This window comes from Ostrinia furnacalis, unplaced genomic scaffold, assembly GCF_004193835.3.
Source record: "Ostrinia furnacalis isolate ACB-3 unplaced genomic scaffold, ASM419383v2 OfSCF0802, whole genome shotgun sequence".
NCBI classification, from domain to species: domain Eukaryota; kingdom Metazoa; phylum Arthropoda; class Insecta; order Lepidoptera; family Crambidae; genus Ostrinia; species Ostrinia furnacalis.
The window spans coordinates 259,932-278,665 of record NW_021131041.1 but is presented as its reverse complement, the minus strand read 5'-3'; the positions used below and the strand labels follow the sequence as shown (position 1 = coordinate 278,665).

General features: G+C 37.2%; 1 protein-coding gene across 1 annotated transcript; it reads right to left on the bottom strand.

Moving 5' to 3' along the window:
- Positions 1-2,911: 2,911 nt before the first annotated feature.
- On the bottom strand, positions 2,912-18,195 carry qsm (Zona pelucida superfamily protein qsm). Its single transcript, XM_028300849.1, has 9 exons — positions 18,183-18,195; positions 15,776-15,871; positions 9,578-9,687; positions 8,780-8,928; positions 8,031-8,111; positions 7,294-7,443; positions 6,756-6,903; positions 6,066-6,204; positions 2,912-4,947 (listed from the first exon to the last, which is right to left on the bottom strand). Exons 1-9 carry the CDS (start codon positions 18,193-18,195, stop codon positions 4,751-4,753), a joined length of 1,083 nt encoding a protein of 360 aa, XP_028156650.1. The 3' UTR covers positions 2,912-4,750.
- Between the last annotated feature and the right edge of the window lie 539 nt (positions 18,196-18,734).

The following is an 18,734-nucleotide window of genomic DNA, read 5'->3' as shown; positions in this document are numbered from 1 at the left end:
CTTAATAATTATAAACATACATTTATATTTTAGTTTATTTCATTTTTTAAAATTTCAATAGTATGGCTCAATTTGCAATAATTATGGTCTCCTCTCTAGGCACAGTTTGCTTTTTAATATTATTTACAACGTCTGTATTTAAAAAAAAATCGTGATAATGTGGACGCAAATTGGCTATCACAAAGGGTAAGCTACATTTGGAGCGTGTATTAGCGTCCAGGAAAAGGCCTAAGTACTGAAAAAAATCTTTGTGTTCGATAAGTCATGTAAATAACGTTTTAAATAATATACAACATGCATTGTTTTGTATATTTTAATATCTTAGACCCAGTTAGACCAGACCGCGATCACTTCTGACGCAAAGTGGAAATTTCATTGTAGTAAATTCGCATCCACCTTATTTTAAGTGTCATTTAATAAAGTACAATCACCGATATCATTATCCGTATTGTATGGTTCATGGTTAAGGCTTAGAGACTGCGGTAAATCCCAAACTAGACCTAAATATATTAAAAACTTACCTTGAAACGCGCACCTGCTCACGTGGGATTTATTTTTGGCAAAAACGGTAGCATGCTATAAGATTTTTTTAATGTGGGTTTACCTGTCATACATTCAGGGAATCATAGCAATAGCTTACGTTCTAGAGTGATCCATCATTTGGACGTGAACTGGACGGTGGACGCGAAAGGGCGTGTCGACCTTACGCAAAAATATATCCAGTTAATTTTAATTATTTTAAGCCTAATGGTAAGCCTAAAATAATTAAAATTAATTGTGCTTGTTATGAAGCATGGCTTTTGTTCTTTTATTTGTCTTTTTTTTTAATTTTAAGTAAACGTACAATTATCTGATCAAAAGCAATCATAATCTGCGATTCTATTTGATTTTTCTAATAAATTTGTTACTATTTCATTGCAAAAGTGATAAAAATATGTTCTATTATTATGTTTTGTTTTTTTACTTAAACTTCATTCAAAATAATTAACTTAAATCCAATTTTTACACCTTAAATGTTTGTTTTTCTTTGGTGAATAACTTGACAAGTCGTCGGTACACAACTTGACAAGTCTTTTTTTTAATAGATTAAGAAGATAATTTAATCAAATTCTTACGCCAATCGAAAGATACGCATCAAATTAGCTTATTTCAATCATAAAAATATCAATCATCATTAATTCCGATTTACCAGAGAACTCTAAACTTTAAAATCGCTCCCCTGAAAAGTACGCAAAAATGACATGTCAAGTTATTCCCGCGCGGTACGGAAATAGCGTATTTTGTATAAGTTGTTCTATTTCATATTGAAAGAACCGCTCAGATTATGGTTTCAATAGTAAAAATATTTATTTAAAATCTCTAGAAATAATCACTATGCAAAATATTATGTTCTTAAAAGAAAATAAAATATTAAAAAAAAACATTTAGGCAAACTTAAGCGGTAATAAATGTGGTGGGAATTATATTACCACTGCCTTATTAAGGGTTAAAACTTCGAGTACGGTCAACAATTGCACACTTTTTGATATTAGCTCATTTTATTAAAGTCTAAATGTAAAAAGATTCTAAAATTTTCATGAAATTTTTAATAGCGCTACTTTACCCCTGGTTTCTCGGGTATATGAAATTATAAAAAAAAACTTTTATTTAACTAAAATAATGTAATTATTTTGAATAATTATTACAGCTCAGAGAATTATTTGTTTAAGGACGTCTTTACACAATTATAGTGTTTTTTGCCACACTTGCCATTTATGAAAATAATTCTTTCATTAAAGCAATATTTGTAAATAAATGGAATAATTTGAAAAATAATTTTATTTATCGTGCTTATATTTTTCTGTTTACCACTTTTCAGCTATTTCAGGTCTCTTATATTTGAAATTTTAATAATAAAAGAAATATAATAATAATTATTAAATACGCATACTATTTTTATGACACGACAGTATTAATCGGTCAAATAAAAAAGTTACTCTCGGTTTTGTTTGCAAATTGCATTTATTTAATTGAATATTTTTTTGCATTTATTTTCATTAATTAATGTAAATTTCATTAAGTAATGTAATCTTGATGTTACACTGAAGATTTATTTTAAATAATACCTACATGATTACATACGAAATAAAATTTATGCATTTGCCTTTTTTTGAATGAGTTTTTTTTGTATAATAAACAAATGTATTTTTATTAACTGTAATACGCCGAGGAATTGTTTAAATTTGTCTATTTTTATGTAAATTAGTTTTTAAGACTATCTACTTTAATAATTAGAATATTTACATAAAAACTAATAGTTTTTATTGTTTTAATAAGGTCACAAGTTAAAGTATAGTTTTGATAATATTCGATGAAAAAAAAAACTGTCAAAAAATCAAAAAAATATTTCATCATTTCGTATAGGCTACAGATTTTTCCTAAACTTTATTTGTAGCTTACAATTTTTATATTTTTTAACGAAAACTATACTGTACCTTGTGACAACTCCAGGTTATTTGTCAGTTGTTCTGTACCTACTGTTAGTTAGATTTCAGTTACTAAATAATGGTTCTATAAAAGACTGAAAACATAAAAAACATGTTTCATTTGTTGACCCATTTCCCAAAAAGAAAAAAGCACATTGAAAAAAAAAATGGTTTTATTTTGTTACTGTTTCATTATTCAATTGACATAAAAAAGAAATTACTATTAGGAGCACCAGTCAATTTGATACATTTACAAGTAAAAATACAATAATATACAGGCAGTAATCAAAAATGTATTTTCATGAAAACATTAAAGAAATAAAAATTACAAAAAATATTGAACGTTAAAAATGTAGGTCAAAAATTGTACCTACGATGAAAGCCATGTAGCCATAGGGTTTAGGTAAAAAAACAGTCTAAAGGGCAATGCATTGAAATTGTTCTTACTGAATAACTATTTTTAAGACTAGTGAACTTAAAATGTTTAGTATTAGTTTACTGACCAGTACTACATTTGTTTCTTGAAATTTCACAACAATTTTCACTACATTTTTTTTTTACATTACATAATTATGTTACATTTAAGTCTTACTATAAAATGTATTTGATGACGTTTTATTATCCTGGGTAGGATACGTCAATTAATTTAGACTAAAAATATATTAAACGAACAAAAAAAGTGGTACAGATTATAACTTTTACATGGAAAAAAACTGAGGAAAAATAAAAACATTAAAATTATTCAAAAGAATGAATAAAATGAGATCTGTTCTATTTAAAACAAAAAAAACTATCATGCCCTGGTCAGATTTGATTCAATTAATGAAGTAAAATTAAACATAAGATTAAAAATATTATTTAGGCACTTACAAAATACGTTACTTCGATTAAATCACTTTTACTTAAACTTAACTGACATTTATTTTATGTGAAACCATAAAATAAATAATGTCGTTGCAAAAATGTCCAACAATTTGTTAGTTGGTGGTTAAAGCTTATTCGCTTATGACGCTAAAGAAAACCAAAACCAAAATTGTATGCTATATTTTTGCATAACTTTCTTTTAGAATATTTTTTTATATAATATTGAGCACATTGTTTATTAAAATACAAAATAAGTTAAAAAAACTTATAAGAATCTTATTAATTTTGACTAAAATAAATTTTCGTTGTAGACTTTTGAACAACACAAACTTAAAATAAATTTTATAATTGGTTTAGTAAGGTATAGTTCGTCTTATCAACTACATAGTTTTAGAGAAATCACGTAAAATCAAATTAAAATTAATTACGTCGTTTTAAAGGCCAATTTAATATCAAATTGTTATGTTATTGTTCCCGCATCCCCTATTGTTTTATTCCAAGGAGTTTTTTGGCGACATGTAACAGATTTTTTAAAGAGGATCGCGACCACATTTTATAGTGTTCCTCCGCAGACTGCGTGTACAAGTTTGAGTGTCAAGTGAAAATTAAATCCACCAAGAACAATCGTAAGTAAAACCTGTGGTAAAACATCTTTTCTATTTGGGATAACAGATGGCACTGTTCTCCTTTAGCTCGCGCTAACATTTGTTTTTTTCCTGGCTTTATATACCTCCTGGAAATGTATGCCCACCCAGGTTCAACTATTAACTTAGCTTGAATCTTAGTAAATGATGCTATTGCCTGTAAAATAGCTTTCATTTTCCCATGCACACCTCGCTATCGTAGGTTGTACACTGCGGTCAAAAGCTGTGTGTACCGCACGACTATTACTGGTCGCGATCCTCATCAGTGAGGGACCGACGAAGAACAGATTTTTTTACCCGGTCGAGTAAACTGCGCATTTGGCACCCCTGACGTCACATCGTCGCTCTGGTACGGACGGGGTGAACGCGGGGCGGTGTGCGGTTAAGTGGGAGGGTGCACATTCCAGCGAGGTGCGCAGTTTGCTTGATTGGATTGTAATGTCCTGGACTCAACACTGATCATCTAAGTAGGTAGGTACTTTATGCCATAATTATCTTCTGTCCATGTCACCAAAATGTTCGTCAGAATAGAACATAATAATATCTCGAATCATTGGTCAAACAAATCTTCATCATCTAAGAAAGAAGGATGTACCTAGTCACAATTTTTTTTCATTAATAAAATTTCAAATGGCCATACAAAATCGTACTTAAAAAATTGGTTTCGTTACAAAATTCCTACATCTTTAGAAAGCACATCCAACTCAATACAAGAATTCCTTGAAGAAATACAGACCAATGTTCAAGTCCCAACGCTATCCTATTTTACCTAAAATTCTAAAAAGCTAGCAGCGCACTAATCAGTAGTAATAAACAGCTGTAGGTGAGCGCCACGCTGTTACTCGTTAGTTCTTGGGAGTGCAGCACTAGTTTATTGTCCTGGGTTCGCTCGGCCACTGTTGCTGGGGTGCCATCTTTGTCGTCCAGCATTTGGTTGGCTGCTTTGAGGTTCTTGATGAGGGCTAGGACATCCTCTGTAACAAATACAATTATTTTAAGTAGTATACTAGCGTTTGCCCTCGACTTCGCCCGCTTTTTCGCTTCGTCACAGAAAGTTATTCTATTCAAAATCAAGATAAAAATCTATTCTATATTTTAAGTATCCCGGGTTTTAAACTATCTGTAAGTACGTAGGTACACCAAATAATTACATCTAAATCGGTTCAGTGGTTTAAATGCGTGAAAAGCTAACAGAAAAACAGACAAAATTATTTTCAAATTTTTTAATAATTACCTACTACAGATTAGGTACTTGTATTTTCACCATCATTACTCAGTTCACTTACTCATTTAAGTTCAATCACTCATTCACAAGTTTACTTTATTACGATTCAAGTAACATTCAGTCAGTCGCTATCCAACCTCCACAGTGAACGGACGTGTCGAGGTTTAATTTGTGAAGTGTTTTGTGAATTGTGTTATACAAGGCGTAGCTGTAGCTGTACTGATCGAGCAAGTCCAGGTTAGTGTTCACTTATTTAATTGTAATAAATGTAGGTATATAGGTATGTAGTTAATTTACATAAAATGTCAGTAATGATTGCAAGGCAATTGGATGATTTGCACTCTCCATTCTGTCTAAAGCCCGGTCGCCACGCACGCCGGGTCATTGGACGAAATTCTACGTGCTCGGCGACCGGACTATATGTAGACGGGTAGGGGACTTGAGGGGCATATTTCTCTCTTAGTCAACTCTGCCTTTCCACACGCCTAATTATTTACTAAAATGTATTTGAAAAAAAAAAGAGAAATGTTTATTCGGTTCTAAAATAAAAAGATACAGTTTAAACCTACGTTCAGAATTTTGATCTTTCGATAATTTGTAAATTCGATATTCTGACCGTTCGATATTTTGATTTTCGATCATTTTTAATTCGATATGGTGGAGGTAACCCCGCATAAGTATGTACCTACATTGTACATGTTGTGAACCAAAATGGCAACCGCTCAGCATGTGTATCCTACAGCCCTGCTCTAAGGAAAACCCAGAAAATGAGGCTGGTCTTCTGTGGAAGCCATTGTTGGAAAGAACCGAGTACAAAAGGCGAACTTGCTATATGACATTCTCCACCAGTTAACCTTAGTTACTGACCTGCTTCCTTTTCACCCTCCTTCCAGTCCACCTTCAGGAAGGTAGTGAGAGACACCTCGTATACCCTGTTGGAGCTGGGCTCAGAGTAGATAGACCGACGCTTCCTGCCGTAGCCTTCAGCGCCGTTGCTGCATTGCACCTGGAAAAATGTGGAACTAATTTTAAAATTTGGGAAAATGTACTCCTTCAGGGGGAAATTAAAATTTGCATTCCTATACAAACTTCGTAGTCATTTGTTAACCTTTATGTGAAGGCAACATCTTATTTTGTTATTTGCTGAATCGCTAAATAAATACGAGTATAATCTAATTTTCGTGGGGCATCCACGGGGCGTCCGAATGGCTTATCACATAGGTCTTCCTTTATTTATTTTACACAGTTGGCTGATTGCCTTACTGCATCTTCGTATCAGTCTTCTTTTATCCCATAAATATCAACTCTTACTGACCCCATGCCAACGGATTAACAAGCTGTAGTGGCAATGGGCAGGGTCTATAGTAGGTACGCAGAACTGACGGCCGATGGGGCAGCAAGTTTCTATAGTGGAGGCCACGTACCGGAAAGCGCAATGTAGGACGTCCACCCACAAGGTGGACCGACGGCCTCATACAGGTAGCAGGCAATCATTGGGGGATGCCTATGTTCAGCAGTGGACGTCCTGTGGTTGAAATGATGATGATGATGATTTACCCCAGGGCATTTATCCAGGCACACGTTCACAGTGCCTATGAACATGACGTAGGTGGTGTCTGGGAACTTGAAGGCCCTGAACTTGGCCACCAGGAGGTCTCCGTCGGTGGTCTGGAAGTTGTTGAAGAGAGACGCGTCCAGGGAACAGCTGGAAAAAATAATTAGTTATGTTGATTAAATGATTAGTAGGAGTTTAAACTGCGTGATCTTGCCTCAATGTAAGCAGAGGTGGAAAAAATACACATTTGATAAACATCTAGACTTAACTGATAAAATGTTTATGAACAAAATATGTATTAATACAGAATAAAACCTAATAATGTACTGGTAATATTCGTAAAGTAGTCCGCTTGGGCCACAAGGCTAGGCAGTTGAGCATGGCAAAATTAAATGAGTCAGTCAAATAATTTGTGACACGTCTTTGTTACAATTGGAATAAGGTTGTGTTGTCAACTTTTTGGCCACTTTAGGGATCACAAACATTTTGATGCTGCCTGTACTTCTTGTGTAAGTGTAAAAAGTCTGAAAGAAAACTCACCCATTCAATATAATCGTCTCCTGCTGATTATCCGTATTAGTCGCGTACATGTAGTTGACGAACAGGCCATATACGGGTGCCGACTCGTTGTCCAAGAAGATCTCCATCGTAAGGTGGGTGCCGGGGCTTACTGAGTCGTTGCGGGGAACACTGGAATAAGAAGTTGATGTTTTGAAGTGGGGCGTAGGCGGGGCGTGAGCGGGGCGTTCGACAATTATAAAATTCATGAAAAAAAGCAAACGGTTGGGTGTCGCAAAATATTTTTTCATACTAGGGGGGTGGTGTCATGAAAAAGGTTGAAAAACACTGCTTTAACCAAATTGAAACGATTAATCGTATATAATTTATTTGAATGGTCATTTTATTTAATTAATGATCCTAGAAACTTATGAAAGCCATCCAGGGACAGACATTTAGGAATTCGTTGAGAGAGTTTCATTGAAAAATTTAGGAATTAGGAAAAATAAGTTAACTCAGATAATAGAACCTTAGATAGTTCTTTAATGTTATTTGTTGTTTTCAAGATTGCTTAAGTCTATTGACACAAAAGAAAGAAAATAGAAATGATTAAATCACGTAATAAAAAATCATTTAAGTTACAACGGGTTATAAGAATCATAAAGACATTTAATTGACTTTTATACAAACAATGGTTTGTGACAATAGGCTGTAAAGCTTTAAGTGGTCGTAAAACATAAAAATGTGGATTAATAATGGAAGCCTTTAGAAATACTTACGGGACTCCGTTTTTCTTGACAATGGCGAAAAGCATCGGTTCAGGTGCATGCCCCGTCTCACTTCGAGTGATGTTTAGAACACTGGGAAAAAAGAAAGAACATAATTTAGTAGGTTGACAACACTACGGGACTTTTCCCACCTCTCGTTCCTAAAGTTGCAACTCCTGTGTAGCCAGGATCTACAGCTTGACCGCCGATAAAAACGACCAGTGAAGGCCATGTTTGTAATTGGGAAAGGCTGTCCAAACGCGACTCTCACTATGCAAGGCACTGGAGTTTGGGACCCCACCTCTCGTTCCCACGCTGCAACTCCTGTGTAGCCAGGATCTACAGCTTAACGGTCAGTAAAATCTCGACCAGCGAAGGCCAAGTTTGTGTCCAACCGCATCTCTCACTATGTTTAAGGCAACGGGTTTCGGGACTATTCCCGCCTCTCGTTCCTAAAGTTACAACTCCTGTGTAGCCAGGATCTACAGCTTGACCGCCAATAACAACCCAACCACGGTGAAGGCCAAGTTTGTTGAGTTATTATGGGGGAAAGGCTGTCAAAACGCGACGAGTTCATAATCATCATCATCATTTCAGCCACAGTCCATCCACTGCTGAATATAGGCCTCCCCCAATGATTTCCACATCGCCCGGTTGGTAGCGGCCTGCATCCAGCGCCTTCCTACTACCTTTATGGGGTCGTCTGTCCTTCTGGATGCACAAAGTTGCCAGACTGTAATAATGATGAGGACAACACTTACTCAGGCTCGTTGAAGTCCAGCGGGAAGGCTTGGGTGTCCCTCTTGACTAGCGGCCGTCCTTTAGGGTTGACGAGACAGCGAGCAAGCACCGTCTCGCGGTCGCCGCTGGCTCCCTCTATGATCACCTTATGGTAGAATGTGCGCATGTTCTGTGAAAGGGTTAAATGGCTGTTAGGATCTTTGTATTCATACAATATAAACTTTATTACAGACGTTTCATGTACCTACCAGAGTACAAAAGGCGTACTTACTACATATTTTATCTTTCGCTAGCTGAGGGACTTCTTAGACCACTCGATTTTTAAAAGGCATAAATACCAAAGCAACCGATATTATGCAGAATTGCTAAATTCTCGTGCGTGTGGCACAGGCAGTGGCTGTGAACAGGGCACATAACTCATAGAGCTGATGGCTACTACTAGTGTTCTTTGAATCTCGAATTCTATTTATTCCAGACAATAAAATTGTAGTCATTGTCATCATCATCATCATAATTTCAGCCATAGGACGTCCACTGCTGAACATAGGCCTCCCCCAATGCTTTCCATGTTGATGGACTGGTAGCGGCCTGCGTCCAGCGCTTCCCTGCTAGGCATCGGTCCACCTTGTGGGTGGACCTCCATTCCAGAACCTTACTGCCCTATCGGCCGTCAGTTCTGCGTACAATGTGCCCTGCCCATTGCCACTTCAGCTTGCTAATCCGTCGGGCTATGTCAGCGACTTTAGTTCGTTTACGGATCTCCTTATTTCTGTCATTGTAGTCTGGAGTCATTGTATCGATTGGTTAATGATTGTTACCGTCATTTTGTTGATGACCCTCGTCAGGCCGCACTTGTAGTACCCGGCTTGCAGGTCCAGCATGAAGGTAGCCACGTTGTTCTCCAGCGTCGGCTGGCATGGCTCGAAGTCTGGAAAAAAGAGTTTTATTATTTAATTTATAGATCTTTTCATCCACGAAGACGCGCCCCACAAATTTTTGGTCAAGGGTAGCGCGGAGTGCGGGGAGTTTGAACTGAGCAATCCGAGCTTCATTATTACAAAATACAAAATAGTTATAAACTAAATACTAGAAAAACAAAACGGGACATAAATGCTCGTTCGTAGATAAGTTCGTTCTATCGCAAAATATGAATTTGAAAAAAAAAACAAAACTTTAGAAAAATTTACATTACAAAATAATGTTAATAACTCCTATGCATTATTATGTTGGTTTACAAAATAGGTTTAACTTTAAATCCTTCTGTAAAATTGATCTGATAAGTTTCCTTTGCCATACAAAATACGACTGTCACTGACTGACTCACTCACTCATCACGAAATTTTAGAAACTACAAGTGCTAGGAGTCTCAAATTTTGCATGGGGGTTCCTTTTAGAACGTAGGTGCTCACTAAGACGGGATTTTGCAAAATTCAACCCCTAAGGGGGTTAAACGGGATCCACGCGTACGAAGTCGAGGGCGGCTGCTAGTATCACATAAAAGTAACTTTAACCCATACAGATGGAAAATAAAATTGAAGGTGTCAGGAATAGAACAAGACTGCAGACTGAATACTAAGCTTTTGAATATTTAACCCCTCGACCTCCATTCTCAGGTAAACGCCTAAAATATTGTCGTTTCGTCTTGGCGAGACAAGCCGTGAAAGCAAAAAAAGTATCGTTTTCGAAAAATAGAATTAACATTTAAAAAATTACATGTAGGGGAGCTATACTAAAAAAATTTTTCTTCAAATTTTTTTTTTAATTTTGTTTTACCGTTTTGTCGGCGTGATTAATATACATACTTCCACAAAATTACAGCTCCCTAGTGCCAATAGTTTCCAAGCAAAACCTCGGACAGACAGACAGACATATCGAAACTATGGGTTCCTTGTCAGGACTACGGAACCCTAAAAATATGAGTATTGAAAATATTTGTGTATTTTAAAGAACACTCAACCTGTCAAACATCACCAAAACAATGGCAAACCTTCCATTTGACCCCAAAAGAGTCACAAAACATACACATACACAGCTAGCGTCACCGTGACATGTGTCACTATTGTGCGTCTGACGTGCAGTGAAAGTATTTTTTACTTCAGCTAATGAATGGGTTCACAGGCAATTAGTGAAGACACATGGGCGGAGTTGGGAGTGTGGTTTGTTAAACTTTGTCAGCAGAAAGTTTTGATGGTTAGCAGTTTATTATGTAGACTAGCGGCCGCCCGCGACTTCGTACGCGTGGATCCTGTTTTACCCCCTTAGGGGTGGAGTTTCGTAAAATCCTTTCTTAGCGGATGCCTCCGTCACAACATCTACCTGCATGCCAAAGGACATCATCCATTTTGGTCCAAAATCAAAAGTGCCGGCCAAAAAATAAAAGTGCTGTTTTCTGATAGAATACGTCCGCCTTAGCATTTATTACTATGGCACCAAAGCTGTAGCACCACTGTGCATCGTAGTATTTGAGTTCTAAAAATATATGAAACGACTGACTTTGATCATGAAGAGTAACAAACATCCATTTATCCTCAAAAACTTTTACATGTAAGATTCGTTAAATAAAGAAATTCGCCAGATTTGAAGTACTAATCTGTTGTATTTAGGTACCAAATACATCCCTGCTCTTTTGCACAATTGAGCGTGTCGACATGCACTCTATTATTTGCACTGTAGGTTTCAAAATCACTAAACAGAATCTCTAACAGTGCGTTCCAGATAACGTGTTTTTTTGTTGGTATGACAATTAGGTATAACTTCAAGTACAGAAAATGGCAGAGTAGACCCATTCATTGTCTCTCTAGACAAGTGTAATTTCGTCATTATCGTCAGGTCATTTAGTCTCCACTGCAGGAGCACGCAGCACGACCCTCTCTAATTGACCAGAGGCAAATGGAGGATTTGTCCTACACTCCCCACGCTGGCCAGACGGGTTGGGGAGGCCTGATGTTCGCATATTTGTCCCTTAGTCGCGAGAGTCGTATTTCTGCAGTGGCGACTGAATGACTTGATGAGAAGGTGGAACTTGGCATGCCATAGCAATCATAAAACGGGACTATTCCCACCGCTGCAACTCCTGTGTAGCCAGAATCTACAGCTTGACTGCAAAAAAACCTAACCAGTGAAGGTCAAGTTTGTCCCGGGGGAAAGTTAAACTGTCATTGGACCCGCAACGAAATTAATCAGAACTTTGAGGAGTTCGAAGTTCAGTTATAAGAGCAATAAGAATGAAGAGTAATTATAAAAGTAGTCTTTTATTTTCTACAAATAGGCTTTTAAAAAGCGCTTTTACAAGTAGGTATTAGTTACTTAAATTCTACCACTGCTTCGGGACAATAAATGGGCCAGTGCTGAGAAGAAGCAGTGTGACGCCCGTATTCACAAACGATGCTTGCTTAAGTGAAGCAGCAAATCGAACGCACAGCTTTGAATAGAGCTCTGTGATTGTTTTGTGTCCCTGTGCGTCCACGCGCTCTGTGAGACCTCATAGTAATGTTTGTGAATAGCTTGAGACTACTCTTTCTAGTTCTTTTAGTGAAGTAATTATGATTGTGCCTGAACAATTACGTTTTCGCGAATTATTTCTCATAATGTTATATGAGCATAACTGTCGTAAGCTTATACTTTTTGCTGGTATGTAGGAGTTACGAAGAAGCTGATCTTTTTCGTTTTAATATTGCTTCGTCATAATAATTATGAGTACCTATTATTATGCTTATTATTTATGAGTATTATATTATGAATATTAAAACCATAATTATGTAATGAATGAGACTACCTATAACTATACAGGGTGGAAAAAAAGTGATCTCACTTGATTATTCCTAAACTGTACAAGATATCGACAAACTGGTTACTGATCCTGAAAGTGCTTCTCGAGCTCTATCAAGCGGTATAATAGGTTATAGAATATACTGGATCAATATTCTACACTTTAATGTTTCCAGCTTCCATATAAAATAATTTAAGATTTCATGGTTTTCCTTTCATTTGATTTATCATGTTTGTTAGAGAGATTTAATTCTTATACTTAACCCTAACGATGGATGCAATAAAAATACAGGGTGTAATTTTTAACAGATTTTTGTTATTTTTAATCCCGGGTGTAGCAAGCAAAATTTTGGAAATCTTTAAAGGAGAACTATTTCTTTAAAAAAAATATCTACAGTATTAAGAGTACTTTCCCTCTAGGTGGCATTATAAAATTCCACAATCTAAACTCTTCCGACTCTCCATTTATTCATAAGGCGGCGAAGATGCTATCAAACGATGTATCGATACAAAGCATCAGTCAATCGATGCATCCACGATTCCATTCATCAGTCATATGCATCGTGTGGCGCTAGGGGTGGGACACGTCGGATACGATACGGATATTTTGACCATTAGGTACGGATCTTCATCTGTAAGACAGGCCAAGAGTGGCCCACTGAGTGTAGACTTAATTTCTTCGCGGGTCAACTGTTAGTTCAACGTTTGCCCGGGACAATCTTAGCCTTCAGTAGTTAGGCTTTTAAACCGGTCAAGTTGTAGATCCTGGTTACTCAGGAGTTGCAGCGGTAGGAATAGTCTTATTACGTGTAGACTTCTTGCACAATGTATTATGACTGAGTTTCATGCTCTGCGTCTTCTTAATACTAGCCAACATTATTGTGCCAAAAAATATAATATTCTGGATAAGAGCGGTTCTCAGATATCTTTGTATGAGTCCTAAATGCACATCAGGCTACACATTTTTGTAAAATAACATCTAATACCACTGCAATAAATGCCACAGTGTTTAGGGCTTGATGCCGTCGTCTGTACATTGTCACTTTCCCAGAACATTATACAGGATGTTAGGTAAATGGGTATATGAGCCGACACTAGCCCATGTTAACATGGGCATATAAATGGTATGGTGAAGTCAGAAAATTATACTGGGATAATCTAACTTCTCTAAAATTGTCGTTGAAAAATCACACCTATTTCAACAGTACATATTACAATTTCTTTCAGCGATGTTAGTGACGTACAGATACTATAGAATTCTTGTAATGTGCATCTAGTTTCGGATATTTTCGGTTCAAGTCTCAAAACCATACATCTCTAGCACAAAGCCTACATGAGGCGAGCAGGCCGTGGGAGAGACTTAATATTTTCTGTGTATGGGATGGGAATCAGGTTCATCCAACGTGTATCATAAAGTTAATATTAGGTACTTCGAAATAGAGCAACGACCACGAGCTGTCAAACGAAACCGATTTTAGGCTGTCACTGATGTCATTTGTGTGTCAGTTGTCAGGATTCTTTCACTATTTTTTACATTATTAATCACTGAACCGGTCACCACGTTTTTGAAGCACTATTTCTCATAAACATCCACGATTTCACTCACGTAAAATCTGAAAATATATCGGAGTTCAGATTTTCAGCGTGCCAATAAGTGCTAACGAACTGTCAAATAGTTGCAAAAAACTGTTCTGTTACGGTTCTGTCACTTCGCATCTCGCATCCCTTTCTAACACACAGTGTTGCTGCTAGTGAGATCTCGCTCAGTCCTTTGTTGCTCTATTCCGCTACTTATATTAACTTTATGATAATAATGCCCGTTTTCACCATAATTCCCTAATTTTTAAGTGACCCCTATTAAAACAAAATTCCTGTTACATATTATGGGCATTAGACTCTTTTTGAATAAACTGATAAAAGTGAAAAGGTAATAAATAAAAATGTTGCACATACAATCATAGTCACAGAGGAATGAAATGAACCACCTGGGAATAGAGCCTAGACTGAACGCCTCCTTATCACGAAAGGGCGGAGGAGTTTTGCATGTTGAGAACGTACACAATAATAAATAATAATAATAATAAATATCCTTGGACATTTCACACTGCGCTTCTAGTCCCAAACTAAGCAAAGCTTGTACTATGGGTACTAGACAACGGATGTAAACATACTTAAATACTTTTTTTTTGTAAATACATACATATTATACATAGAAAACACCCAGTCCAATACAAACAAATATGTTCATGCACACAAATGTTTGTACTGTGCGGGAATCGAACCCGCTGCCTCCGGAATAGTAGTCCGTTTCGAACCACTACACCAAACGGCCGACAAAACAATAACAATACGTACACAAATACAGCTGTTGAGAACATAGCGAATTAGTTGAAGTCTAAATGCGCATATAAATATTGATCAAAGAATTTTATTGCTTCAGTCAGTCTCTAGAAATACAAGTATTAGCCGACCTCGACTTCCCGTTTTACCCCCTTAGGGGGTGAATTTTGCAAAATCCCGGCTTAGTGAGCACCTACATTCTAAAAGGAACTCCTAGCACTTATAGTTTTTGAGATATCGTGATGAGTGAGTGAGTGAGTTAGTGACTTTTCGCTTTCATAAGATAGGCCCCCTTAATTGATATTTATTGTCCGTGGTGCATAATCTTTTCTTAAAGGTTTTAAACCTTTGTTTGTCACCTATCCGCTTTGCAATGGAGGGAAGTCGAACCTTAATTTCGAACTCCTCCTATGTTCTTCTGATTAATTTCTTTGCGGGTCCAATGACAGTTCATCTTTCCCCCGGGACAAACTTGACCTTCATTGGTTGGGTTTTTGTGGCGGTCAAGCTGTAGATCCTGGCTACACAGGAGTTGCAGTGGTGGGAACGAGAGGTGGGAATAGTCCCGAAATTTCATAAAATAATACAGATTAATAGGTCTCAGTCAATGCTGATAGGTCTAACGTTACATGGAGCGTTGTTGTTTTTCTCTCTCATCACTAGCTGTGCTCGTTGTTTCGATTTATTTCGAAATAGAACGTATTTTTTGCGCATAAGACATACGCCCGTATTCACAAACACTACTATGAGGTCTCACAGTGTGCGTGGGCGCACAGGGCCACACACGAACCAATCTCAGAGCTCTATTCAACGCTGTGCGTTCGATTTGCTGCTTCACTAAGCAAGCATCGTTTGTGAAAACGGGCGTAAACCTGTTAAATAAATAAATAACCGATTTTTCTTCTTACCTTTAAATTGATCTAAGTAGGATATCCTTCTGTCTCCATCCATGGGCACCGTGACCTTCATCACCTCTTGCGTGCATTCTACCGTCGCTTCTGATCCTGGAACAAGCAGACAAAAATATTAGGCTTATTTTACCTTATGTTTTTCGTGTTATAAGATACTAGCTGAACTGTACCTAGTTGAATAATAAAGATTAGAACCAGTCTTAGAAGACAACTTATATGACCTTATGCATAATGCGTGTGTGTGACATCATACACTATTTGCATGACCGAGTTCACAAGGTTACATAGTTAATACCTTGATTCCTACTATTGTTGAATATTCAAAACTATACGCTTTGTATAGAATACTCGCTGCAACTCCTGTGTAGCCAGGATCTACAGCGTGACCGCCAATAAAAACCCAACCTGTGAAGGTCGAGTTTGTCCCGAGGAAAGTTAAACTGTCATTGGTCCCGCAACGAAATTAATCAGAAGAACATACGAGGAGTTCGAAGTTAGGCTTAGATAGACTGTTTCGGAATGAGTTTGTATTGTAATTAATTTTATTACCTACAACAAAACCGCGGGGAGTACCTAAGTACCTATTAATTCCACAAAACCGAAATATAACAACTGACCGGAATTTGATACTGCATTGTAACCCAGCTATTAAACGTAATAACAATTATAATAAACTTAGCATCAGTAATAAGTGTCCGAGTATCAGAATCATAGTATAGGGCTGTCGCGTGGAGAACCAAACGTTTCATTATCTGTGGTTAGCGGCCAAATGGCCACGTTTCAAGGCTGTGAATTTGGAGTGACAGCTGTCAATCATGGCGGCAAAATCAGGGCACGCGTGCAAATAGGGTAGTCCGTAGTGAACACCTTAGTCAAACTTACTTTACTTTCATTATTTTCTGTCGAGTTCATTATAATACACTCATGCTAGCAAGACTGGCTATATTATGTCAATCTTAAAGTTGTAATTTATTATTCTTATAATTTTATTTATTTTAAATGCAAAACAATGCTCAAAACTTGATTTAAACTCAGTTCTTGCCTTTTGTATGACCTAAGTAATGAATTTTCTTTGAATTTGAATTGTGCGTTCAATCATCTTTAAGCACTGCACCACTTTAGGCTGTATGTAAGACCGTGAGCATAATATCACTTCTCTCTCTACATATACAAATTATCTCTCGGTCTCATGTATTTCTTATAATTATCGACGATACGTCGAAATTGTCATCAACTCAGAGTTTATGAAAAACCAAAGTTTTGAGTTTCATTATGTAATGTACCCTAAATACCAAAGTGGCAGCCCTAACCTGCATTCATTAAGCCCGAACTTCACACGCGAGCGCCCCCGGCCGAGCGGAACGGGCAACAACCAAGGGATCAGAGTCAGACCATAGACACGCCATAGATAATGGTCCGTAGACTAAAGACGGTGATATCGGCTGAATATAGAAGAAAGAAAGAAAGAAAGAATAATTTATTTGGCACAAAAAAAGAAACAATAAATCAGGACATTAAAATGGAAATAAAAAAATAAAAATAACAAAATAATACTTAAATGTCTATAAAGGCGATGTGCCAAAAAGGACGCCCACTCAGTATATCCAGCCAGCTAAATGCATAGTAGTCATTTCGTCTATCATTGATATTAAGCCTAGGCGCAGACCACCGATTTTTAGTCGGCCGATAGTAATTTTTATGAAATCAATCGGTGTAATGTGCGCACTTCCATACATGCCCATACTGATTAGCTGCCCGACTAAACTATCGGCCGACAAAAAGTTTGCAGTCTGCGCCTACTTAAGCTTCCGGAACTCAACAATTTTTTTACGGATTTGCTTGATTAATTGATAAAAAATCTCAATAAAACTCATTTCGTTCGTTCGTTTCAGCCAAATGACGTCCACTGCTGAACAAAGGCCTCTCCCAAGTCTTTCCATAATGAATGGTCCTGCGATGCCCGAATTAAGGTTCTTCCCGCGACCTTTAAATAAATAAATAAAAAAACGTTTATTGCTTTAAGATCTTCAGTCCATCTAGTTCTAGTAGGAGGCCTTCCCACGTTTTCCAGCCCATGGTCGCCACTCGAGAACTTTTCTGCCTCAAAAACTCATTTGTGTTGTGTAAGTAGGCTCTCAAAGAGAACTTTTACACGTCCCAACCCTACCACTGCTTCGGGATAGTAATATGGGCCAGTGCTGAGAAGAAGCAGTGCAAGAAACTCCGCAACTCATTATTCAGTTCGTCTGTCATTCATTATAACCGATTTCAAAAAAAGGATTCTCAATTCAACTCCAACTCAGCCTTATAACTATGAAATTGGTCAGGGAGTGTACCTACATTTTATTAAACATTTGTTAATTGATTCACGCCCGTATTCACAAACATTACTATGATGTCTCACCGTGGTGGCACATGGTGACACACGAACCAATCACAGAGCTCTATTCAACGCTGTGCGTTTGATTTTCTGCTTTACTTAAGCAAGCATCGTTTGTGAATACGTGTGTTAGAGGTCTCGCAGTACGCATGGACGCCCAGGGTGACACATGAACCAATCACAGAGCTCTATTCAACGCTGTGCGTTTGATTTTCTGCTTCGTTTGTGAATAGGGGCGTTCAATCTATTTCTCAAAAGTTTACGGTTGTTTCCGTAGCTAAAGTTTAACTAGACAGGCACGATAATTAATTAGATAGCAAGACGTAAATCCTTACCATCAGTGGGCATTGATAATGAGCAGAGCCACGGCCCGTGACTAGTCCCTTGAACCCGCGATGGTATCACGGTTTTTGTAGTAATTCAGTGAACTTTCGAGAGTTCATTTTGACAGTGATCAGTGTCAATCAAGATTTTGTTTAAAGGTATTACACGAACTATAGTTCAACTATAATAGGTTCCAACGTGGCAAAAATCGGAACCAGCGATCCGGTATTGACGGTGGCGTCCCCGTCAATG

Bases quoted from the DNA above. Each gene is read 5' to 3' on its own strand.
- qsm (XM_028300849.1), bottom strand. The intron at 9,688-15,775 runs GTAAGAAGAAAA...TCTTTTTTCCAG, and splicing joins CTACTTAGATCAATTTAAAG to ACTTCGAGCCATGCCAGCCG. The intron at 7,444-8,030 runs GTAAGTATTTCT...TTCTTATTCCAG, and splicing joins GTCAAGAAAAACGGAGTCCC to TGTTCCCCGCAACGACTCAG.